General features: G+C 41.2%; 1 protein-coding gene across 1 annotated transcript; it reads right to left on the bottom strand.

The window, feature by feature from the left end:
- Nucleotides 1-6375: 6375 nt before the first annotated feature.
- LOC119710263 (death-inducer obliterator 1-like) lies at nucleotides 6376-15919 on the bottom strand. The gene is given in 8 exon segments (XM_038159118.1): nucleotides 6376-8791; nucleotides 9290-9502; nucleotides 11444-11524; nucleotides 11526-11763; nucleotides 12071-12977; nucleotides 13294-13398; nucleotides 14992-15179; nucleotides 15831-15919. Coding segments are annotated over 7 exon segments (2058 nt in total). The 5' UTR covers nucleotides 15077-15179; nucleotides 15831-15919; the 3' UTR covers nucleotides 6376-8362.
- Nucleotides 15920-19167: the final 3248 nt, after the last annotated feature.

Genomic DNA, 19167 nt, shown 5'->3' with positions numbered 1-19167 from the left:
GGGAGGCGTGGGCTAAAGAGACTGAGGTGCAGCTGCAGCTAATGAGCCAACACATTTCCAGGGTGAAACCCAACGAATCCTCTGGCAGAAAACCCTTCATTCCTCCCAGGCTTAACCAACAGCATTGCTTGGTGTGCTCACTACACACAGAACTAGAATCTCTCCCATCAGGTGTCGACAGACACAGAACCCCTCCCCTGAGGAAATTCCCCCTGCAGGTACAGTTGACATTGCAACACCCAGCTGTGAAGGAGGCTTCTGCACGCAGAGCAGGACAGAACTGCCACAGCATCTGGGGGGACAGATGAGCCTGACAGTTCCAGGTATTTCTGAACCTCTCAACACAGGGTCTCAGCACTGCCAGGCCATTGTGGAGGCCCAATTAAGCAGGATTTCCAGTGTAGGGCTATTAACGTTGCATGAAGGATTAGCAGGTTGTACTTGTATCCCAGTCCCTCACCGACACCCAGAGGCTGATTTTACACCACCAGCAGGTACATTATCCAAAGGAAACTTGGCTTCTATTCCAATCGTTAAAGAATATTTTTGTACAGCACTTAAGTCTATTCTGGTTCTTTCCCCTTTCCCTCTCCACCCAATCATTCTTTGGAGTTAGAGCTTCTGAAAGCCACTTCAAAAACTAATCCAAATTTCTATACTAGTTATCTCATTTGTGATGAGCTGTTTTGCTGAAACGATTACCTACTTTTTTCAATTTTTAAATACTAGAATAAATGTGCTATTCCTTTTCTCTGTACAGTTTTCACAGCTCTTCAAAAAAACTTTTAATTTCTGGCTCTAGTTGATGTTAAAACTTTTAAATGCTATGGAGATAAACTACAGGCTGTTACACCTGAAGAGCCCATTTCACAGTGACTCCAGTAAACCTGTTTTTTGGTGGTTTTCTAAATGCAAAAAAAGCATCACAGCTCCTCTTACAGGACATTAAAACACTTCTGTGCAATACATTTTGCAGCCATGCAGAGTGCTGTAATTTGCTCTACAGAATTAAGATTTTGGCATAAGGCTGTTTATACACCAGCACTACTGTCTCTGGTGTCCAATATCATCTTCATGTTTCTCCTGTGTTCTCTTCCATCTACATTAATCTACTTTCTTTCCCCAGGATGAAAGTCCTCCAGGCAGTGTGAGAGGAGTCGATGGCTGTGTCACGTCCAGCTTGCACAGAACTTTCTGCAGTGGGAGAAGGACATCAGGAACGCAGCACTTGAGAGGGCACTGCCCAGTACAGAGGCAGCCCAAGCCCCTCTGGGTTTTAGTGCTCCTTTTCAGACTTCCCTCTCACTACAATAGAGTGTTCTAGGGAAAAAACCAAAACTCCGCAACTAACTTCAGTCTTATGCACAGTATATGAACTTCTGTGGCACCAACAGTAAGGAAGCTGGTAATTAACATTTTTCTTTAACAATAAATCTGTAAAATTCCACAAAATTAATAATGCAACCTAAGCAGAGAACAGCCACTTGTGATCCACTTGTTCAGAACTGGATCATATTTACTACTTAATAAAGTAGATGTTTATGCCTTTGGAGGGAAGAAAATCCGCAGTGCTGCAGCAGTGCAGTTGTAATAAACCCATTAATACCTGTTAGAAAGTATTTACACAACAAGTGTAAAGGCTGAGCAGAGCTGAGCAATTTCATCCTGGGACAAGAGCGGATCTCTAGAGGCACCAGCACTGCTCTTACACCAGCTGACAGGAACACAGGTGTGCACAGCCCAGTGCAGCCAGTCACCCACGCAGGACCTGCCCTGCCAGCGTTCTGGGTGTCACTCCAGACTCGGGCAGTAACCTCGGCCTCCAAGTCCCACAGCTCCTCGGGCTCAGCCGCGGGTGGCTGCGGTGGCCGTCCCTGCGCCGTTGTCGCAGCGCTGCAGCTTCTCCGCTCCGAGCGGGGCAAGGTGAAGGCAGCCACTGGCACACAGGGCAGCACAGGCTGCTGGCCTGCGAGGGAAACACCTCACCCCTTTGCCAGTAGCTGAGAATTTAACTACCACATTTCCCCTCTGGATAGTTGTTGGAGAGGACAGGCAGGATTTCCCAACCTCCGAACTGGTGTGGTTCAGCAGTTTCCCACTGCCAGTCAGCCCAGGTCCCAAGAGGAGTCATCTGACACAGCAGCGTGATGACCCCCTCCTGTGTGACTTGTGACAGGAATAACCTGAACAGAGCAGAATTTAACCAACCCCCCTGCCCCAAGCAGTGGCCACTACCGAACTTCAATCCACGAGTTCTTCCGAGGTGAAACCTTTCGGAACTGAAAAAACGGAGTAAAAGACACGGGTGAGCAGGTGCTTTAGCTGCCAGTCCTTAAGCACTCCACAACGGGAAGCTACTTACCAGTTCTGAGCCAGCTGTGCCCAGTCCCGTGCTGGGGCCGCCTGACATCTGAGCCTCGGGCACTGCTCAGCGCCGCTGGGTGCCCCGAAGCCCCCTCTGGTGGCACCGAGCACCGCTGCCCGCGGCTGTGCAGATGAGGAGCTCCGGGACCGCTGCAGCTCCCAGCCTGTTCCACTGCTCTCTCCTCACACCTGCTTCTGCAGGGCATTTTGTAACTTCCTTCACAGATAACTCAGTGCTAGCCCTAATTCACACGTGTTGAGCTGCTCTTATATCGGTTTCAGCGTTAGTTTTCACTGTTACCTGCCCCATCTCCTTCCACTTTCAAGACCAAATTAAACTTTATTGAACACTAGTGTCTGGCACATGCTGCCTGCCCCACTGCTGCTCTTTGAAAGCCTCCATCAGTTCTGATCTGTACTGCAGCTAAGCTGCCTGTGTGCCAAGCCTCTACATTTAAGCACACAAAGTAAACCTGTCACTAAAGTTAATTCAGGAGACTCAGAGACAAGGGCCTGCCTTCCCTGCAGTGATTTGTGTTCAAGCCAACCTGCAGCTCTGTGCTGATGCACTTCTGTAGCTTTGACACACAGGCTTTTTTTTAATCTACATGATACGGTAGTGATGTATCTGATCTCCATGAGACAACTGCATCTTTACTCCTACTCCCCTCTTGAGGGAGAGAAGCACTAGCTGAGGCAAAAAAAGGGCTTCTTATTTTCCAGACTGCTCATGGATTGGCATCATCACTCCTTGCAGGGACAGGCCATCTTCAGGTTCCAAGTTCAGCACAGATCAGACACAGCGAATCAGCAGCGAACTTGACTCTAAGTGCAGGTGATCACCTCAAAAAAAATCCCTTTTATTTGGGGACTAGCAAAGAACTTTTTCACTGGCTATGCAGTCAAGTGAGCAAGTTCAAAGAACTGAAGTAAAATTAGTAAAAGAAAGCAAAACAGCAAGAGGGTGGTGAGAGTTTTTAATCAAACTTTCATCACTTTCAGTGTTGATGATGAGATAAACCACCCTCATATGCACAGTGCCTCTGGAAGCTGTACCAGGTTTCTGCCCCCCACCCTTCCCCTGAGCAATGGTTCTCACATTCAATCCAAGCACCCCTGATGGCAGGAGTGCTGGCCTGCTGTCTCCGAATGCCTCGGGTGTGCTGCTGGGTGTTTGAGAAGCACAGGCCAGGAGCAGGGACCAGCCTTCCTAACTTAAGAGACGGCAAAAATCTTCACGTGGCTGCCAGCCACAGGGCACGTGTGACATACCTTGCAGAGCAGAGAAGGGGAGCTCCAGTAGTTCAGAGGCAGGAGATGAAAATGACTCCCCAGGAATCTCACTGCTCCTTTTAACTGGCTGGGTCCCAGGGGATGTTGGCTTCAGCACCACTATGGTCTGCCTCCCTCCACAGGCAGGGCTCAGGTCTCGTGCCAGCTCCAGGCCAGCACAGCCCCTGCCAGTCTCACGACGGGAGTTCAGCAGTGGAGCAGCCAGGTTATTCTGCTGTACAACCCTTCCAAGCCAGGTCTCCAAGGTGAATTTTTCAGAACTTCTGGCAGACTCATCTTAGGTATGCTGATCATTATTGGTCTGTCAGCAGCCCCTGTGAAAACTCCTCTAGCTCAAATATTTAGGCCAGACCTACATACGGGGCAGCCAGGTGTCCCAGAAAGTGGACAGTACCACAATCAGTAGTTCTTTCCATTTCCCTGGTACTACTCAATACTTACTGCCTCTCAGATGGGCCTACATTGCAGAATACAGCATTAAGCAGGATACCTTGTCTTTCTAGGAGTCAATTCAATGCCAGCAGTAGTTCAGTTGTAACAGTACGGAACCTGGCACAGCCTAGTTTTTCCTGTGGAGAAGCACACATACCCAAAGGAATCCAGTTTACCTAAACCAATCCTGGCAGGCAAACATATCTACGGCTTAAGAAGCAAAGTTTCAGTAAAATCTATTTTAAGTGAAGCTAAACCAACAGCAGCATATCCACATCCACTGCACTCAAGAGCCATAACTTCAGATGGCACGATCTTGCCTGAAAAGCAGCATTAAATTGGCACCAGCCTGTGGGTATACAAGACCTTATCTTTAACTCTTCATATCAGTACTTACAACTCCCTACATCACTATTACTTCCTGAGCCATGAATCCTGTCTTTAGTGCACTCTATATTCCTTCCTGCTCTCTGTAGTTTATTTTCTTTCTTTCCTGTCTTCATGCTGTTATTACATAAGGAAAAAAAAATCAAGACACAAGGAAATGCACACATAAATTATGCATGCTATAATCCTGCCATTTTGATACCCACAGCAGTTTCTGCTGGTGGTGCATCCCACTACCCGTGTTCCATTCTCAAAATCTCCTTATTTTGTTAGAGGTGTACAGGAACAAACAGTCCAAGATCTGTAACTACACACACACATCCTGCTCCCTTTGTGTGTGGAAGAGTTCAGCTGCAGAAGAGATTAAAAATCCTGAAAATGGGCAACAAAAGGAAATTTGTATCACCAGAGCCAGGGCTCCTACTTCCAGGAGGTGGCAGCGTTGTATCTTCGGAATCCCTGCTGAGAAGCAGGAGCAGGACCACAAACATTGTTTCTCTGAAGGAAACACTCCCCCTTCCAAACCCCACTCATTAAGAACTGTAGAGAAATACTGGTACCAAAGGTATGGCCACAAATTGCCACAAATCCACATTGTATCTGTCTGCAGTTAATGTAAACACAAGTTTAGTGATTTGGTGTGACAAGGGCTTGTTACTCTGAAGTTCTCCCACAACAGCAATTAACTTAAGGCTTCCTTTTGACCTTTCATCTAATAAACCCTCCTCACTCTCCTGCAAGCTTAGCTGCTCTTCCCAGGAAAAGCAGGCAAGATATTTAAACAGTTTAACACCGTGATTAAATTATCACTTTGTGTATTTGAGTCTAATAAATCAGGTGAATTTCAAAGCTTGAAAGCACTTAGGAATACTTCGTATACTTAGGACTGGGTAGTTTAAAAACTGGAATACTGCAAATGCTTACCCTCCTCCCCTCCTTCGGGATCCATTTTCTATTTTAAAACTACATTTGCTGCTGACTTCTGCTTGACAATTCTCAGCAAAAATACAGAAAAAAGTCTCTTACAAGTGTTGCTGTTGTAACATGGATCTCTGAACAATGTTCATAAATCTCAACAATCCACATACTTGTATGAATTTGGAAGCCAGGATGACTTCTGAAATGCAATATAAGAGCTCAGCACAGCGTATTAAATTAATACTAATTTTCCTAACAAAAGTAAAAGCAACTCTTCTGAAAGGGAATATGACTCAGGCCTAATTTCCTTTTATGTGTACTTCAAATGGTGTCTGAAACTTTAAATGTACTTGTACTTAATATTCATTTATCAAATCAAGGTACTTCCTGTGCTAGTTTTTAAATTAGTCGAAAGGATTATTTTCACAGGGCACAGAAAGATGGAAGACAGTGTCATTTTTCAGGGACCAGATTCTGCTGTACCAAGTCACTTCCAAGTACGGCCCTAACTCACATCCCCAAAGGAAACAGGAAAGTTAGGAAGTGAGGATAACACAAAGTAATGGGGTAACAGAAGGAAAAAAATATTACTGTTCTGCATAACTACACAGTAGTAGCACCAAATATCCCTTTTTTAACAAATGCAGAACAGCTTGGGAGAAGGTGGCAGGCTTAGATGCAAATACAATATATGCTCTGACCACCCAGTACATCTTTGAAAGTGACTTGATTTCCTTGGTACTACTTAAAAAAACAACTACCTCACGTATTAACAACAAAGTCTTGCAACTCACAAGTACTAAGTAAACACATAAAATAAATCTATGTTTGAAATTATAAACTGTCTGATGTAAAGAGTATTAGAGAGTGATTCTGTCAATCAGGTTTAAGTTTTCTTAATTCCTAAAAGGCCTCCTGCACTGAAGTTGCAAACAAGGATTTGGTGAACATGGCTGGAAGCTCTGGAAGAACACAGGCAGCATTCTTAAAAACTGCATTTGGAAGTCCTTTGCCGCTTCTGGACTACAAGTCCTTCATAATCAATGTTCAGCAATGCAGAATTCTAAAGTCGGAGTTGCTTGGTTTGAAGATTTGCATCTAAACCAGACTATGTTTGGTCCAATAAACATGTCTTCCATGACCAGCTCAGGCTTGAGACTTCTCACTCTTAGATACCTGAAGTGAAGAGACGCTCACAAATTCCCCTAATGCTGCAACTCTTAGGTTTTGAACACCATATAAAGATTTCTTAAAGAAATAAAATCTGGTAGAGTACTTTAGCAGATGGTGCATTGGCAGCTTCTCAGGAAGATTACAGCTCACACCTATCCACTCAAAAACAGGACACGTTTGTCCCCAAATACACAAACAATTTATCTGGGCATTTAGTAATGGCAGAGTTCCCACATATCAATGCAACTTACCTTAAAAAAAAAAATCTGAAGTTCTTCCTTGCATTTGATATGAGAGTTGTTCATCACACGAACTAGGCTGTTCTCTATTTGTTGCTAAAGAATGGTATTTACAATGTTTTAGAATCAATTGCACTATTTAGCTGCAGGAATCCAACTTTCTACTGGAAGTAGTTAAATCTGTAAAACCTATAGTGTGGTAAATCTTAAGAGCAAACTCCCTTGAAAAAACCCTCAAACCTTCTGCCTCAAAACCTGTATTCCTGTCTCTTAGGAAAAAACAAACCCTACAGGAATAAGGGCATTTTAAGTGAAATAGTTCTATGGACACTCGTAACTGTTACAGTCAGAAAAATCCAATGCAAAATAAGCCCTTCTAGTTTCATTTATGTCTTTCCACTAATTTTAGATATGTTTAAAACACTTCTGTTTCTGACAAAAAAGCTAAATTTTCTTTAAAATAATCTAAAAAGTATGGCAGTTAATTAAAATACATATCTTAAGGGAGTAACTATACAAAAGGTCAAGGGCCCAATATGCAGCAAAAATACACAGAGAAAAATTACAACCATTTAACTTGATGTGGGCAAAGACCATTAAAATATACCTGGTATGTGCTATTCATCAACAGCAATTTAGGGTAGCTGGTGTTCCCTCAGTGCTTAAAAGCTTCAACTAGAAAATCTCACCTTAAATATTATTTATAAAGTTATCAGTTACTTTACATGTAAGTGTTCAATAATTAGGTTTACTTATCAAAATAAAATGTAAATTGGCTGAAGTGTGGTCACAAAAGCTGTGAGAACTGAATTTCTGATTCATTATTCTTCAAATGAGAAAGCGGAGGTCACGTGGTTTGTAACTGAAATGTCAGATTTCATCTCAAGTTCCACAACTGCATTATAAAACTACTCAGAGTGAGTCAATCAAAAAAAATGTCATAAGCAAAAAACTTGTTCAGGCTTCAAAGCAGTATTTACTTACCTTCGCATGAATTACAAGGATACTACTCAAAACCTGCAAAAATATGCAAGGCAGTATCCCTGCCCAACATCCAGCTGAGATGTGCTCTTGTGTGTGTGGATAATGTGTGGAATATGAACAGAGAAAGGGGAAAAATAAAAAGGAAAATAAAGATAATAGAGTTCTGCCTCCCCCCCAGCATAAAAGTAAAGGATGGTCCTTAAGTTATTTCATGTAAGAAAGAAAAGCAGCAGGAGAATACTTGACAGGTAAAAGCTGTTTGCAGACGTGTCAAGTATCGTTGGATACCACGTTGAAGATTTCACTCTCGGCACCAGGCACTGAAAATGCAAGACCTGAGAGACAGGTGCCAAATCTAAATTACAAAAATACAATTGAAATTAGTACAGGCAATTGCTGATTCACAGTGCACACTGCACAACCTTTTTGTAAAATTTAACACAAATGTTTCAATACTTACCTTCTAGATTAGAAACAGACACTTTCTTTATGGGAAAGATTTCAAGCTTAACCATGTAGTTTTCATCCAGAAATCAGCCGGGCAGATCAACAGGCTCTTAATCATACAACTGTCATATGATACAAATGAAACTCCTGAAAGTGTCTCTCATTTGTGTGTATCTGTGTGTGAATCTTTGAAGGTGGAGAAAAGTAGCTTGGTGCCACAGTAAGAAAAAACCCCCAAATCCTAAACTCCCTAGTTTTGCAGAGTCAAGAATGGATGGGTACTCAAAGAAAATATGATTATTCAGGAATATCCCTAAGCCATACATACATTTGAACAACAGTGCAGGTGAAATGGCAGCAGTCCTTTCAGGCTTTACAGCATTGTAATTATGATCGCTGGCCCAGGACGGCGTGACGGGTTCTGCTGCTGGCTCTCGAGCAGGAGCTTGGGTGTTGGCCTCAGTCTTGGCTGTGCTCACAACAGTCTTCTTCACATTCACCTCTCTTTTCTCAGGCAACTGTCTCTTTTGGTTTGAAACTGGTTTGATGCCCACCTGGATAATTAAAAGTCGCTTGATTACTAATAATCATCAAATATATTGCATTTCACAAACAAGCAGAGAGAGTTACACACATGTACACTGGTTTCTTTTACAGTAAACTCCTTACTTTTATAGTGCACCATTTGAAGTTATTTGATTACTCCAAAACCCAGTAATTTGAAGTTTAGTTTAAGAAGCCAAAATTAATTTGACTTAAAGTAAAATAAAAAATATGTAACTACTTAAAATAGTACTTTCTTAAAAGTCGTTGCCATCTAGACGACCCTTGCAAGGAACTATCTCCATCTAGAGGCAATTATTAAGATTTTTTAAGAACTACAGGAAAAGATTTTATTATCCTTACCACAGGAAAAGGCAAGAAAATAACAACAAAATAGTAACAGAAAGCTCCTCTTCAGAGCAGGATATGGCAGTCTTACTTAAAGCAGAGCACAGAAGTAAGGCACAGTGCTCCAGGGCAACTGCTCTGGATCATGAACACAAGCTTACCTGCTGCTGAGGTTTTGGTATGCCAGGCTTTTCAGATTTTGGTTTGATCTTCTCTTTAGGTTTTGGTTTTGCATCCTTGCCAGAGCTCAAGATCTTCATGGTGGCAGCAGCGTGTTTGAGGATGCAGTCGTTGCTGCAGTACACGGAGTCGGGCTGGGCCACGTTGAAACAGCCAGGGCCGATGCACTTGGAAGCACCAGGAGCTTCAATTACCTTCAATACAGACAGAAATGGAGTGAGGTCAGACTTCAAAGGGGAAACAGCAGGAACAGCCTCTCTAGCGTGGAGCAATGCTTACACAGCTCACGTGCAGACTCTGCAGCTCTGACCTGCACAACAGCCAATGTGAGAACAACAGCAGCTCATGACACAACACAATTCATACAAAGGAAAGAGTTCCACTTCTCTAACACATTTTTTTTTGGGATATGCTGCATTTTCAAATGGTTGGCCTGCTAGCCCTGAGATAAAGGAAGCTGGTTTCCTAAATTTTCAAATCCCATACGTACACAAATGCTTTTCACTGATCCTCGATATCATGTGAGAAATGTCCTTAATAATGCAAAGCTGAGTTCTCAACAGCAAGGTCTCTAAACCATCCCCATCAGCCGCTGTCCTCAGCCAGGGACACCCGGAAGAGGAAGAACTCAGATACTCAGGTGTACAGATTATTCTTGCTCTAGAGGTTTTACCAATCTTAATTTTAGAACTCCAACTTAGATTCTTATACACAACTTTCACATAGCCTCCTACTCCTTACACATTTATAGGTCTGCCTCTGCAATCTGAATTTTCCTCTAATTCAAAATCCTTCTCCATTTATATTAAGGTGTTACAGATGAAGAACTTCCTCTTCCAATGTCATGATTCAGAAAATAGCACATTCCTTGAAAACAGAGTGCATTAAGTTGAAGTCTAGAAATACCTGAAAGCTCTTTAGGCTCCAACTTACCACCTCCAGATACTGTGATTTTAATCTCTCTTCTAAATTACTCCTAAAAATGACACAAGACACTCAGAACTACTGTAGTTCTAAACAACCTCTTGCCATTTGTAACTACCAAAAATAAGTTTTTCAGGAATATTTCTAGTTAAATAAATATTATTTGCACAGTGCAGTTGACTTCTCTGCAATCAAAACTCAGTACACAGCTTTATCTGCAGGAGCCTGATAAAACCTGGATTTGGGAATTTTCCCATTATGTACACACTTGAGAGAAGTAAAGATAAAGAGCACTTGGTGATATTCAGTAGCAGAGCCAACACCAACAGCACTGGACTCTCAAAAACCTTTGTGTACAAAGGTGTACAAATGTATTTGAAAATATTTTTGAGAATACTGTTTTCCACATATTTACCTTAAAACAGTAAGTATTTATATATTCAGCTCAAACTATTCTATCTATACATTAATCTCACTGCTGCCATGGTCAGCTCTGAAATCTAAAGGGAAATGCCCAAGACACTGGCACTACTGCAGCACCTTAGGCAGAACAAAGACAACTGTAGCACTTGTTTTTTTTTAGTTCATGTACATTAAGCTGAAGAAGCTTCTATGCCTTTCCAGCTGGGCATGGAACTTTACAGTACAAAATTCAACCTTCTTTCAGATTTTGAAATAGTTCAAAATATACATTTTTAGATTTAAAAAGGCAGTATAAAGTAATTCATTATTTGCTGATAACCCAAAGCAGTATCAGGACAAAAATCAGATCTTTAAAGACTAACTGGAAGTACAGCTGGAATTAACTCCAACAGAGACTTGTCCATGTTAAGCAAAAAGTTTCACGACCATTGAAAACACCCAAAATGTTTGACATTGTATTTCAAAGATAGTATAAAACAGCACAGGATTCCAGTATTTTTATTAAAAGAATACCACACTGTTCGACTTCCAAAACAGTATTCAAAAAGGGAGAACAGCACAAACTATTTCCTACACCTATATAAAACTTTTAAATCCCTCACTTGAAACTAAAGTTTTAATTCCCATACTAATAAGAACTATGGATAAACTTCTGCTAACCAGCAGTGTTCAGTGGGCTGTTCAGCTGATGTGTAACTTCAAAATCAAGTCAGATTTATAGCCATACAGGTGACTGTCTCCACGTACTCAGTGAAACATGAAAAATAAGAAACAATTAAAATACTTACAGGTTGAAATATCTTTAGTTTTTTCTTTCCACTTGGATTTGCAGCTTTTTCAATCCTACCCTTGATTCCTTGGTCCTCAAATTGATTTTTGTTCAATTGTTCCTATGCTTGTGAATTCTGTGCCATCTGCATTTCCTTGCTCCATTTTAGCTTCCTGCTGGTCTAGTTCTGAAACAGGCTCATCCTGTCCCTGGAGAATGGTGCAGTTTGGACAGATATAGTCCTCACCATTCCTCTCCAACAATCGCCCTCGAGCCTCAGAAATACCCACGCAGTCGCCATGAAACCACTCCTCACATCTATCACAACAAATCATAAACCTGGAAAAAAAAAAAAAACCACCAATGAACAGTAAAACACTGTGAAATGAAAAGACAATTAACATTCAATGAATATTTCAAGCAACACAACTTCAGCACCCCAATAAAGCACCAGTGCACGGTTCTGCCTCACTGGTTATTTCTGTATTTGTTTATCCTCTTTTAAGTATTTGTTCTAAACTCCCTGCCAAAATTCAGTACACCCAAAAACTCATTCAAAAAGTAACCACTAGCACCTAGTTTAATTTTTAATCACAGAAAAATGCCAAGTCCTTGCACTGTGTCTGCAGCTGAGCCCTCTGCCTACCTGTTGTTATGAGGCTGACGACAAATACAGTACAGGGCGTTTGGGTCATAGATCTCAGACTCAGGTTTGCTTTTGGGCTGTTCTTCAGGTTCCTCATCTGAGGCCCCCTTTGCACCAAGGGCAGGCTTCTCCTCCTTCTGAGCCTCCAGATCTTCAGTGTCCTCCTCAGACACAACCACCTGACTTGCAATCTCAGTGCTGTCTGCAGTCTCAGGCTCCTGTTTGACAGGCAGCTCAGACTCACCCTGTTTTTCAGGTGTGACATCATCTGTTTTGGCAGGATCTTTTTCTGAATTCCTTTTCCTCAGGTGGTTCTGCACATCCTTCAACACCAGCTGAGGAGGATTCTGCTCAACACGTTTCTTTCTTAGCCGATTCTGCAGCTCCTTTAGTGTTAACCCATCGCTGTCACTATCAGAGGTAGCCTCTTCCTCTTCCTCCTCCTCCTCTTCTTCTTCCTCTTCCTCTTTTGCGGGTCTGCTTTTAGAGCTTTTTTGCTCCTTACAACTCCTGGTGCAAATCCTCCTAGTGACAGGTTTTGTATCTGGAGTGCTCTCAACACTGTCTTCAGAAGCAGTTTCAGCATCAGTGGCTGGCCCAGAGGCTGCTTCACTGGAGTCCTCCAGGGTAGTGGGAACACTCCTCCTCCCCCTGCGCCTCACCGTGGTCAGGAACTCTTCCACTCTCTCTGTGCGCTTCGGCTGCCGCCCACTCCTCCTGAGGTTTATGCCTTGCTGCTGCTGAGGCTGCTGCTCGCTGGCGTCCACATCAGCATCTCCTGCACCCTCTCTCTTGGCAATCGTGGTCCTCCGAAACCCCCAGGTTTTCCTGAACTCTTTACTTGTTGGCTTGACAGACTTTTGCTCCTCCTCATTGCTTTGCTCACCTTTATCATCCAACACTGATGCTAAAAACAAGGGAAGAGATAATAAAGTGGTGGTAATCAATGATGTGCTTTCATAAAACCTTTTTTCAATGTGTTCTTTTCTTTGTAACATCTATGTATCTCTACTTTATGTGATGAGCCTCAAAGCAGATAAAATATTTTCTTGTGAAAGTAGTGCAACAGCAATTAAATACATCACCGATCACTGTGACAACATAATCCAGCTGTTCCTGTTACAAACTCTTGAGTTATTTAAAATCATTTACATGCATGTAACACACATACATACATGATGGACAAATAAGCACATTTTCAACTGCAAAGGAAGAACTCTTACCAGGAGAACTGTTTTCCATGTTGTCAGTATTAGCTTCAGACTCTAATGGCACTGTGTTTCCAGCTTGTTCCATAGTACAGGCAACACTGTTCCCACTCTGAAATGCTGAACAGAAGCAAAATGTCCAAAACTCTCATTCAAAAATATTCATAGCCCAAGTAATTGGTAAATATTCCGATTTCAGTATTAATTGTAACAACCACTTGTATTTCAAGCCACAAATGCTCCTTCAAAGTACTAAGTTAAACATGTGGGTTTGGATACTGTACTGACATATCATTGAGTAGCCTTAGGATTTCTGATATTCTGGTATTTCTCAAAAAAAACAACCAAAACAACCAAGCAAAAAACTCCTTCACAGTATGAATCTACCCCTGGGGTTTGTCTAGGCAAAAACTCTACAGCAGTTCCACTCACTTCTGTGTGGAATTAAATGTAAGAAAGGCTGGTCCTCGACATGGTTATTTACAAAAATGTTTTCAGCCTATGTGATCTACTAGAATGACCCCAAAAAAAAAACCTGATTCAGCAAAGAACTTCCAACTGTCACAGACTCAGCCACAGAAAAAAGAAAATCTGTGCTGACAACCAGATCTGTTTTCTCAAAAGTCTTTCCCAGCTTATTTGAAGACTGAGAAGGCAGAAGCAAATGACAGAAATAAATGTAGGATCTGTATTTTGATAACTTTCAGAATAACCTGGCTTGAACAAGTATTAAAGTTGATATATTTCCAATGAGCTGCATGCCCTGGAACTGCTCCCAAGGGCACAGACACTGCTCTGCAGCCACTGCAGTGACACTGCTCCCAAGGAACTGAGTGTGCACTAGTAACTGTACCTCAAAAAACAGGCTAAACAGAAAGTTATTTGAAAACAGAGGAGACAACTCACTCTCCCCAAGGATGTTTCTGGATATGTGTATCTCTGGCTGAGGAATTGCAAAGGTACACCAAAAGGGAACATGAGCAGAATTCCTGGATAACAGCACTGAAGGAGCAGGTGCTTTTAACTGCTGTACATAACACAGGTACAAGTTTTCAGAGACATTCTTCAGAAAGCTTTTCCCAGTTTTCCAGTGCTCCCTGGGAATAAATGCCTCCTTATTTCATGTACTGCATCACTTCCATCACTGTTTTGTCTTAACACAATCCCTCCTCTGCAAATCCTCTGCTTTCAGTGTTACATTTAACACTGCTGGAACAGAAATGTTAAGGGGCAGTGCTATGGAAACAAAAATCTATGCAGATACGTTGAAAAAATTAACACTTCAGTTCTAACTGTGAATACTATAAATGTCACTGGAAAAGCAGCAGACGTCAGAACGTTAATTTAAATAGTAACTGATTACTTTTAAGATTACAGACAGAATAAAAAGTGAAATTTAAGCCTGCAGTACACAGGCAAAGAGCTCAAACTGTCTCAACCCAGTATGAAATTCCTTGAAGTTCCCCCATTAAAAAAAAAAACCTAAAAAGAAATTTTCAACTCTTTTTTATTTTTAAACAGCACTAAAATTATATTTTTACCAAAAATGTCACAATATAATTAAGGGAGCAAGTCAAAACAAAGTTTACACCTTTGTTTACTCTGGAACATGAAGAAACATTCAAACCTACAAGCAGAGCTTACCCAAATTCTGAGATAGAAATTTCAGCTAAAATGTAAATAACTAAGAAGGCTCTCCAATGTCCTCTGTACCTGACACAGCATCAGAGGCTCGGATGGTTTCTCCTTGAAGGGCTGAGCCAGAGGAGGGCAGCACAAGATCAGAGTCATTCAGCATCCTCCAGCCAGCACATGCTGAATTTCCTGACTCACAAGTGTCACACAATCTCTGAGTTGTCAGCAGGTCCAAATGCTATCAATCCTCTTTTTCCTGCTGGCTCCTGGAAAACAAGAAAGGGACAAAATAAGGCATCGATATATTTATTAACTTATCTTGCTGCTGTTTAACTAAATTAGGAATTGTTTTGCTTCTATTACATTATAAAGCAAATTCTATTATTTTGTCTTCTTGACAGTTTTGCACTTTCAGAAATACACTGGAATTGGAAAAAAGGTCAAAATTAAGCAACTAAGCAACCTCCCCAGTTACCAACAGCTGAGACCTTCGGAAGAAATACAAAAGATGACTGCACTCTCATTAATTCATTTAGATTCAAATAAAATTTTAAAAACAGCAACAAAACTGTAATGAAGAATTTAGTCCATGTGCAGCATTTAAAAGCATTCTGGGAGTGGAATTTATTAAGCGCAGACTGTCAATGAAAATACAGAAATGCATTTAAACTCCATTAGCACAGCCCAAATTACAATAGGGCAGATTTACTGATTTATACAAAATTTCAATCGGGAGACACTGCAGCTTTGAGTGCCTGAGTTTGACCATCAGTAGGCAATGCCTGCACTAACCCAAAGCAGCCTATCAGACTGCAAGAGAACTGGAGAAGAATTTGGGAGGTAAAGGAGGACCAGCTGGACAGGATGAACTGGACTATGACATTAGTGAAGACAAAAGAACGAAACTGAGCACAGACCCTGTGAGTCAGCACTCTGCAATGAAAGATGCAGGGGAACTGCCACAGCAGGTGTAGTAACTAGAACAAGAATAATTCTCTGAAAGGAATAGAAATTGGTTATTAACACTTCAGGTGAGGAGACATACAAATTTTAAAATAAGTTAGATAATCCCTCAGACACGTCAATATATAGTCAAACTTTGATTTTTAAACAATACCTTTTTTTTTTTTTCCACAAATCTCTGAAGCCCCCAACTCCTAAAGCATCTGTGCTCTTCAAAAATCACTTTTTATTCCCTAATCAATCATCACCTCTAAGTGTTCTCCAATGTGACTGTCCCGAAAAATAAGGAATGAGGAAAAGACAAAACCCTCCCCAAATGCAATTTCCATCAGAGGATCACTTTATTTCATGAACTATAAATCTCAAGATTTGCACGACTGTGGCAGAGCAGAATTAGTAAAAACACTACTAATTGTAGTAATTGGAGTATAGAGCTAGATTCACATCAGTGTTTGTTCTCCCCCTGAGTCTTTCCTATAGGGGATTATGTACATTCTGCACCTCAATCAACCACTACCACTCCAAGAACAGAAGGAAAAACTAAACAGCAAAAAAGAACAGAACACACTAATGATAAAGACCCTGGTGCTGTATCTCATGGCTCTGAGTACCTGCTCTAATAGGTATTTTGCTCCACTGCCTGAATCAGGGATTATATCCAGGGACTCTGTCACTGAGTTTAAAGTGCCTCCTTCCACGGTGTAGTTCTGCAAGAAAGAACCTTTCCATCTCCCTGTTCAGAATCTCCAACTGATCACACATCACTCCATTTTTAAGTGATATTAAAGGGAGAGGCAAGTCAGCTAATCACTTCATTTAACTCTGTATTAAACCACAAAACAAACTCAGCCTGCAGCACACACAAGAAGCACCTCCTGTTTGGGTATTTACCCTGAGGAAGGAACTGTGTGCTGGGCTGCGTTCACAGGGCTGCACCCGGGCACTCAAGGCCTGTGTGCAACCTGCTCTTCAAATGATGTTTGAGTCACCAAGTATCACCACAACATTCCAAACCCAGAACCAGCATCATCTCTCAAGAGACACATCTGGTTGAACACAAAGTGCATTTTGCAGGGTCACTCACTGCACACCCAGTGCCTCAGCTGCACAGGCTCCAGCTCTGATCCAACACAGAACAGCAGTAACACCTGTGATTCCTGAAAACAAAGATTTATGCCAGAATCATTCTTCTTTGTGCTATAGTAGATATTATCTAATTGCTATTACCTATACTATCACCTTTACCTATAGGGAAAAAAATTTATGGAACTCCAATTTTAAAATAATTCCAAATTTGAGAGATATAAATATACATAGCCCTTAAACACTGAAGTTACAGATCCCATATGTTTGCCATAAAATGCCTGGTTGTTTCTTGTTATTGTTTAGTATCTCCACTTTTTCCTTTCCCATGTGGTTCAAAATATTTTTCATGAAAAAGAGGAAGTTTCACACTTACTTTACATGCACCTGCTCTTGCAGAATTGCATCTTAATATAGACTAAACTTACTTGCCTAAAAGAAGCTGAAAAATCAAGTATTATCAAAACACAAAAGGATGAAACCTTAACTATACTTTGCAAATGTACTTTACTTTACTTATACTTTACTTCTAAGCAAATGTTCTACAAACTGCCTGCAAAAATATTTACTACAACATATGGCAACTTTAGAATCTTCAAATACCTCTTTCTCTTCCAGATTCAGTGGGACTTTTTGTTCATTTTGCTCTGTTTGTTCTCAGTTCAGTGTTCAACTGCAGCTGAGACACTGACAGAAATGTCAACAGAAGCAGAAAACTGGCAATCTTGTTTTAAACAAGCTGAACATCCAGGATAATTTTACTTATTTCTCCTAACACAGTATATTAATCGCATTTCTGAAATTGGAAGTTCCAGCTGCAAACTGAAAATTATTGTATTTCCCCCAGTAGACAATTCCCATCAGCATCATCCTGTCTTTCTATCTATATTAGGTAATTATATCTAATCTGCAGAATATTAGAAAGGGTATTTTGTTCCTCTGAAAAAAATGAGGCAAGAACCTCTATAAATGATGGGAAAAAAAGGCAAGCTAACATGAACAGACATATATCCAAAAGGCTGGGTTCCTGATGAGGTTCACAGCTTCTGTAAGAAGGAGTCTCCAGCGGGAAAACATCTAAGGTTTTAAAACCAACTATAAATGAATTTAGAAATACAAATCAGGAGTCGCTGCAGTAGCACGAGCATTCCAGTGAAACAGAACAGTCACTTAACTGGAAGTGGAGCATAAAGCTGATGCACACTATCTCAAGAAAGAAGGTCCAGTCAAGGAAACATTTATTTAGTCTTTTCCTCTCCCATTAGTTTTCAGGTAAAATATTTCAAATGTTCCAAAACAAGTGAAGCACTTGATTTCATTCTGGACTTGAACTCCAGAAGCAATGGAAGCACAGAGGTATTGTAACCTAGAAAAATCACACAACTGTGACAAGATTTAATTTCAATTTGGCCAACTTTCTCAAGCAGTAACAAACCCGAAATCACAGGGCTGCCACACTGCAAGAGCAGAGAGCCCAGCACTCACACTCAGTAGCCCCGCGGATTCTCTAACTACTGCAAACCCTTGTGCTTTTCAATAATCAGACTAAAGACATTCCAGACAAGACTCAGCAGCCAAATAATCAGAGACTGAGAGTCCCAAATTTTAAATCCTGCTACTGCAACACCTCACAACAGACAAAGAATATGATTTCCAACACACCTCCACTGATCAAACAACAACCCACTCTTAATCTCCCTTTCACATTCGGGCAAAACCTCACCGGAAGCACTCTCTTATCTACAGCCTTCCATTGTGAGGCAGCAGGCAGCAATCACAGGTGAAAAAGGACAGATTATCTCTGCCAGTGACAGAGCTGAGATATTCATGGCAGGATGGGTTGAAGACGCCTGGATCTGCTGCTGCTGACTTCATTAAGCCCTTTACAGGATGCCCAAGATAACATCTTTATCTGAGGTGACAGAGCAAACTTGTTAAAGAACATCAACATTTGCCCATTTTTTTGTTTTTGTTTTTCTAGATAAAGAACGATTCAATAAATTACGACAAATATTCATTCAGATGGTAATTTTTGTTTTTTCTCATTTCCCTGAGGAGGAAATAAAAGCTCAATGGGTCCTCTGACTGCATCAAGATTTTGTCTTTTCTGGAGCTGATTATTTAAACTGCATTAAGAATTCCCTGCTTCAGGTAACTGGGAAGACTTCACTCTAAAAATGATCTTGAAAGGAAGCCTAGCAATAAAAC

Source organism: Motacilla alba, chromosome 20 (genome assembly GCF_015832195.1).
Source record: "Motacilla alba alba isolate MOTALB_02 chromosome 20, Motacilla_alba_V1.0_pri, whole genome shotgun sequence".
NCBI lineage: Eukaryota > Metazoa > Chordata > Aves > Passeriformes > Motacillidae > Motacilla > Motacilla alba.
Note: the sequence above shows the minus strand (reverse complement) of the source record. Positions and strands in the feature narration are given on the sequence as shown.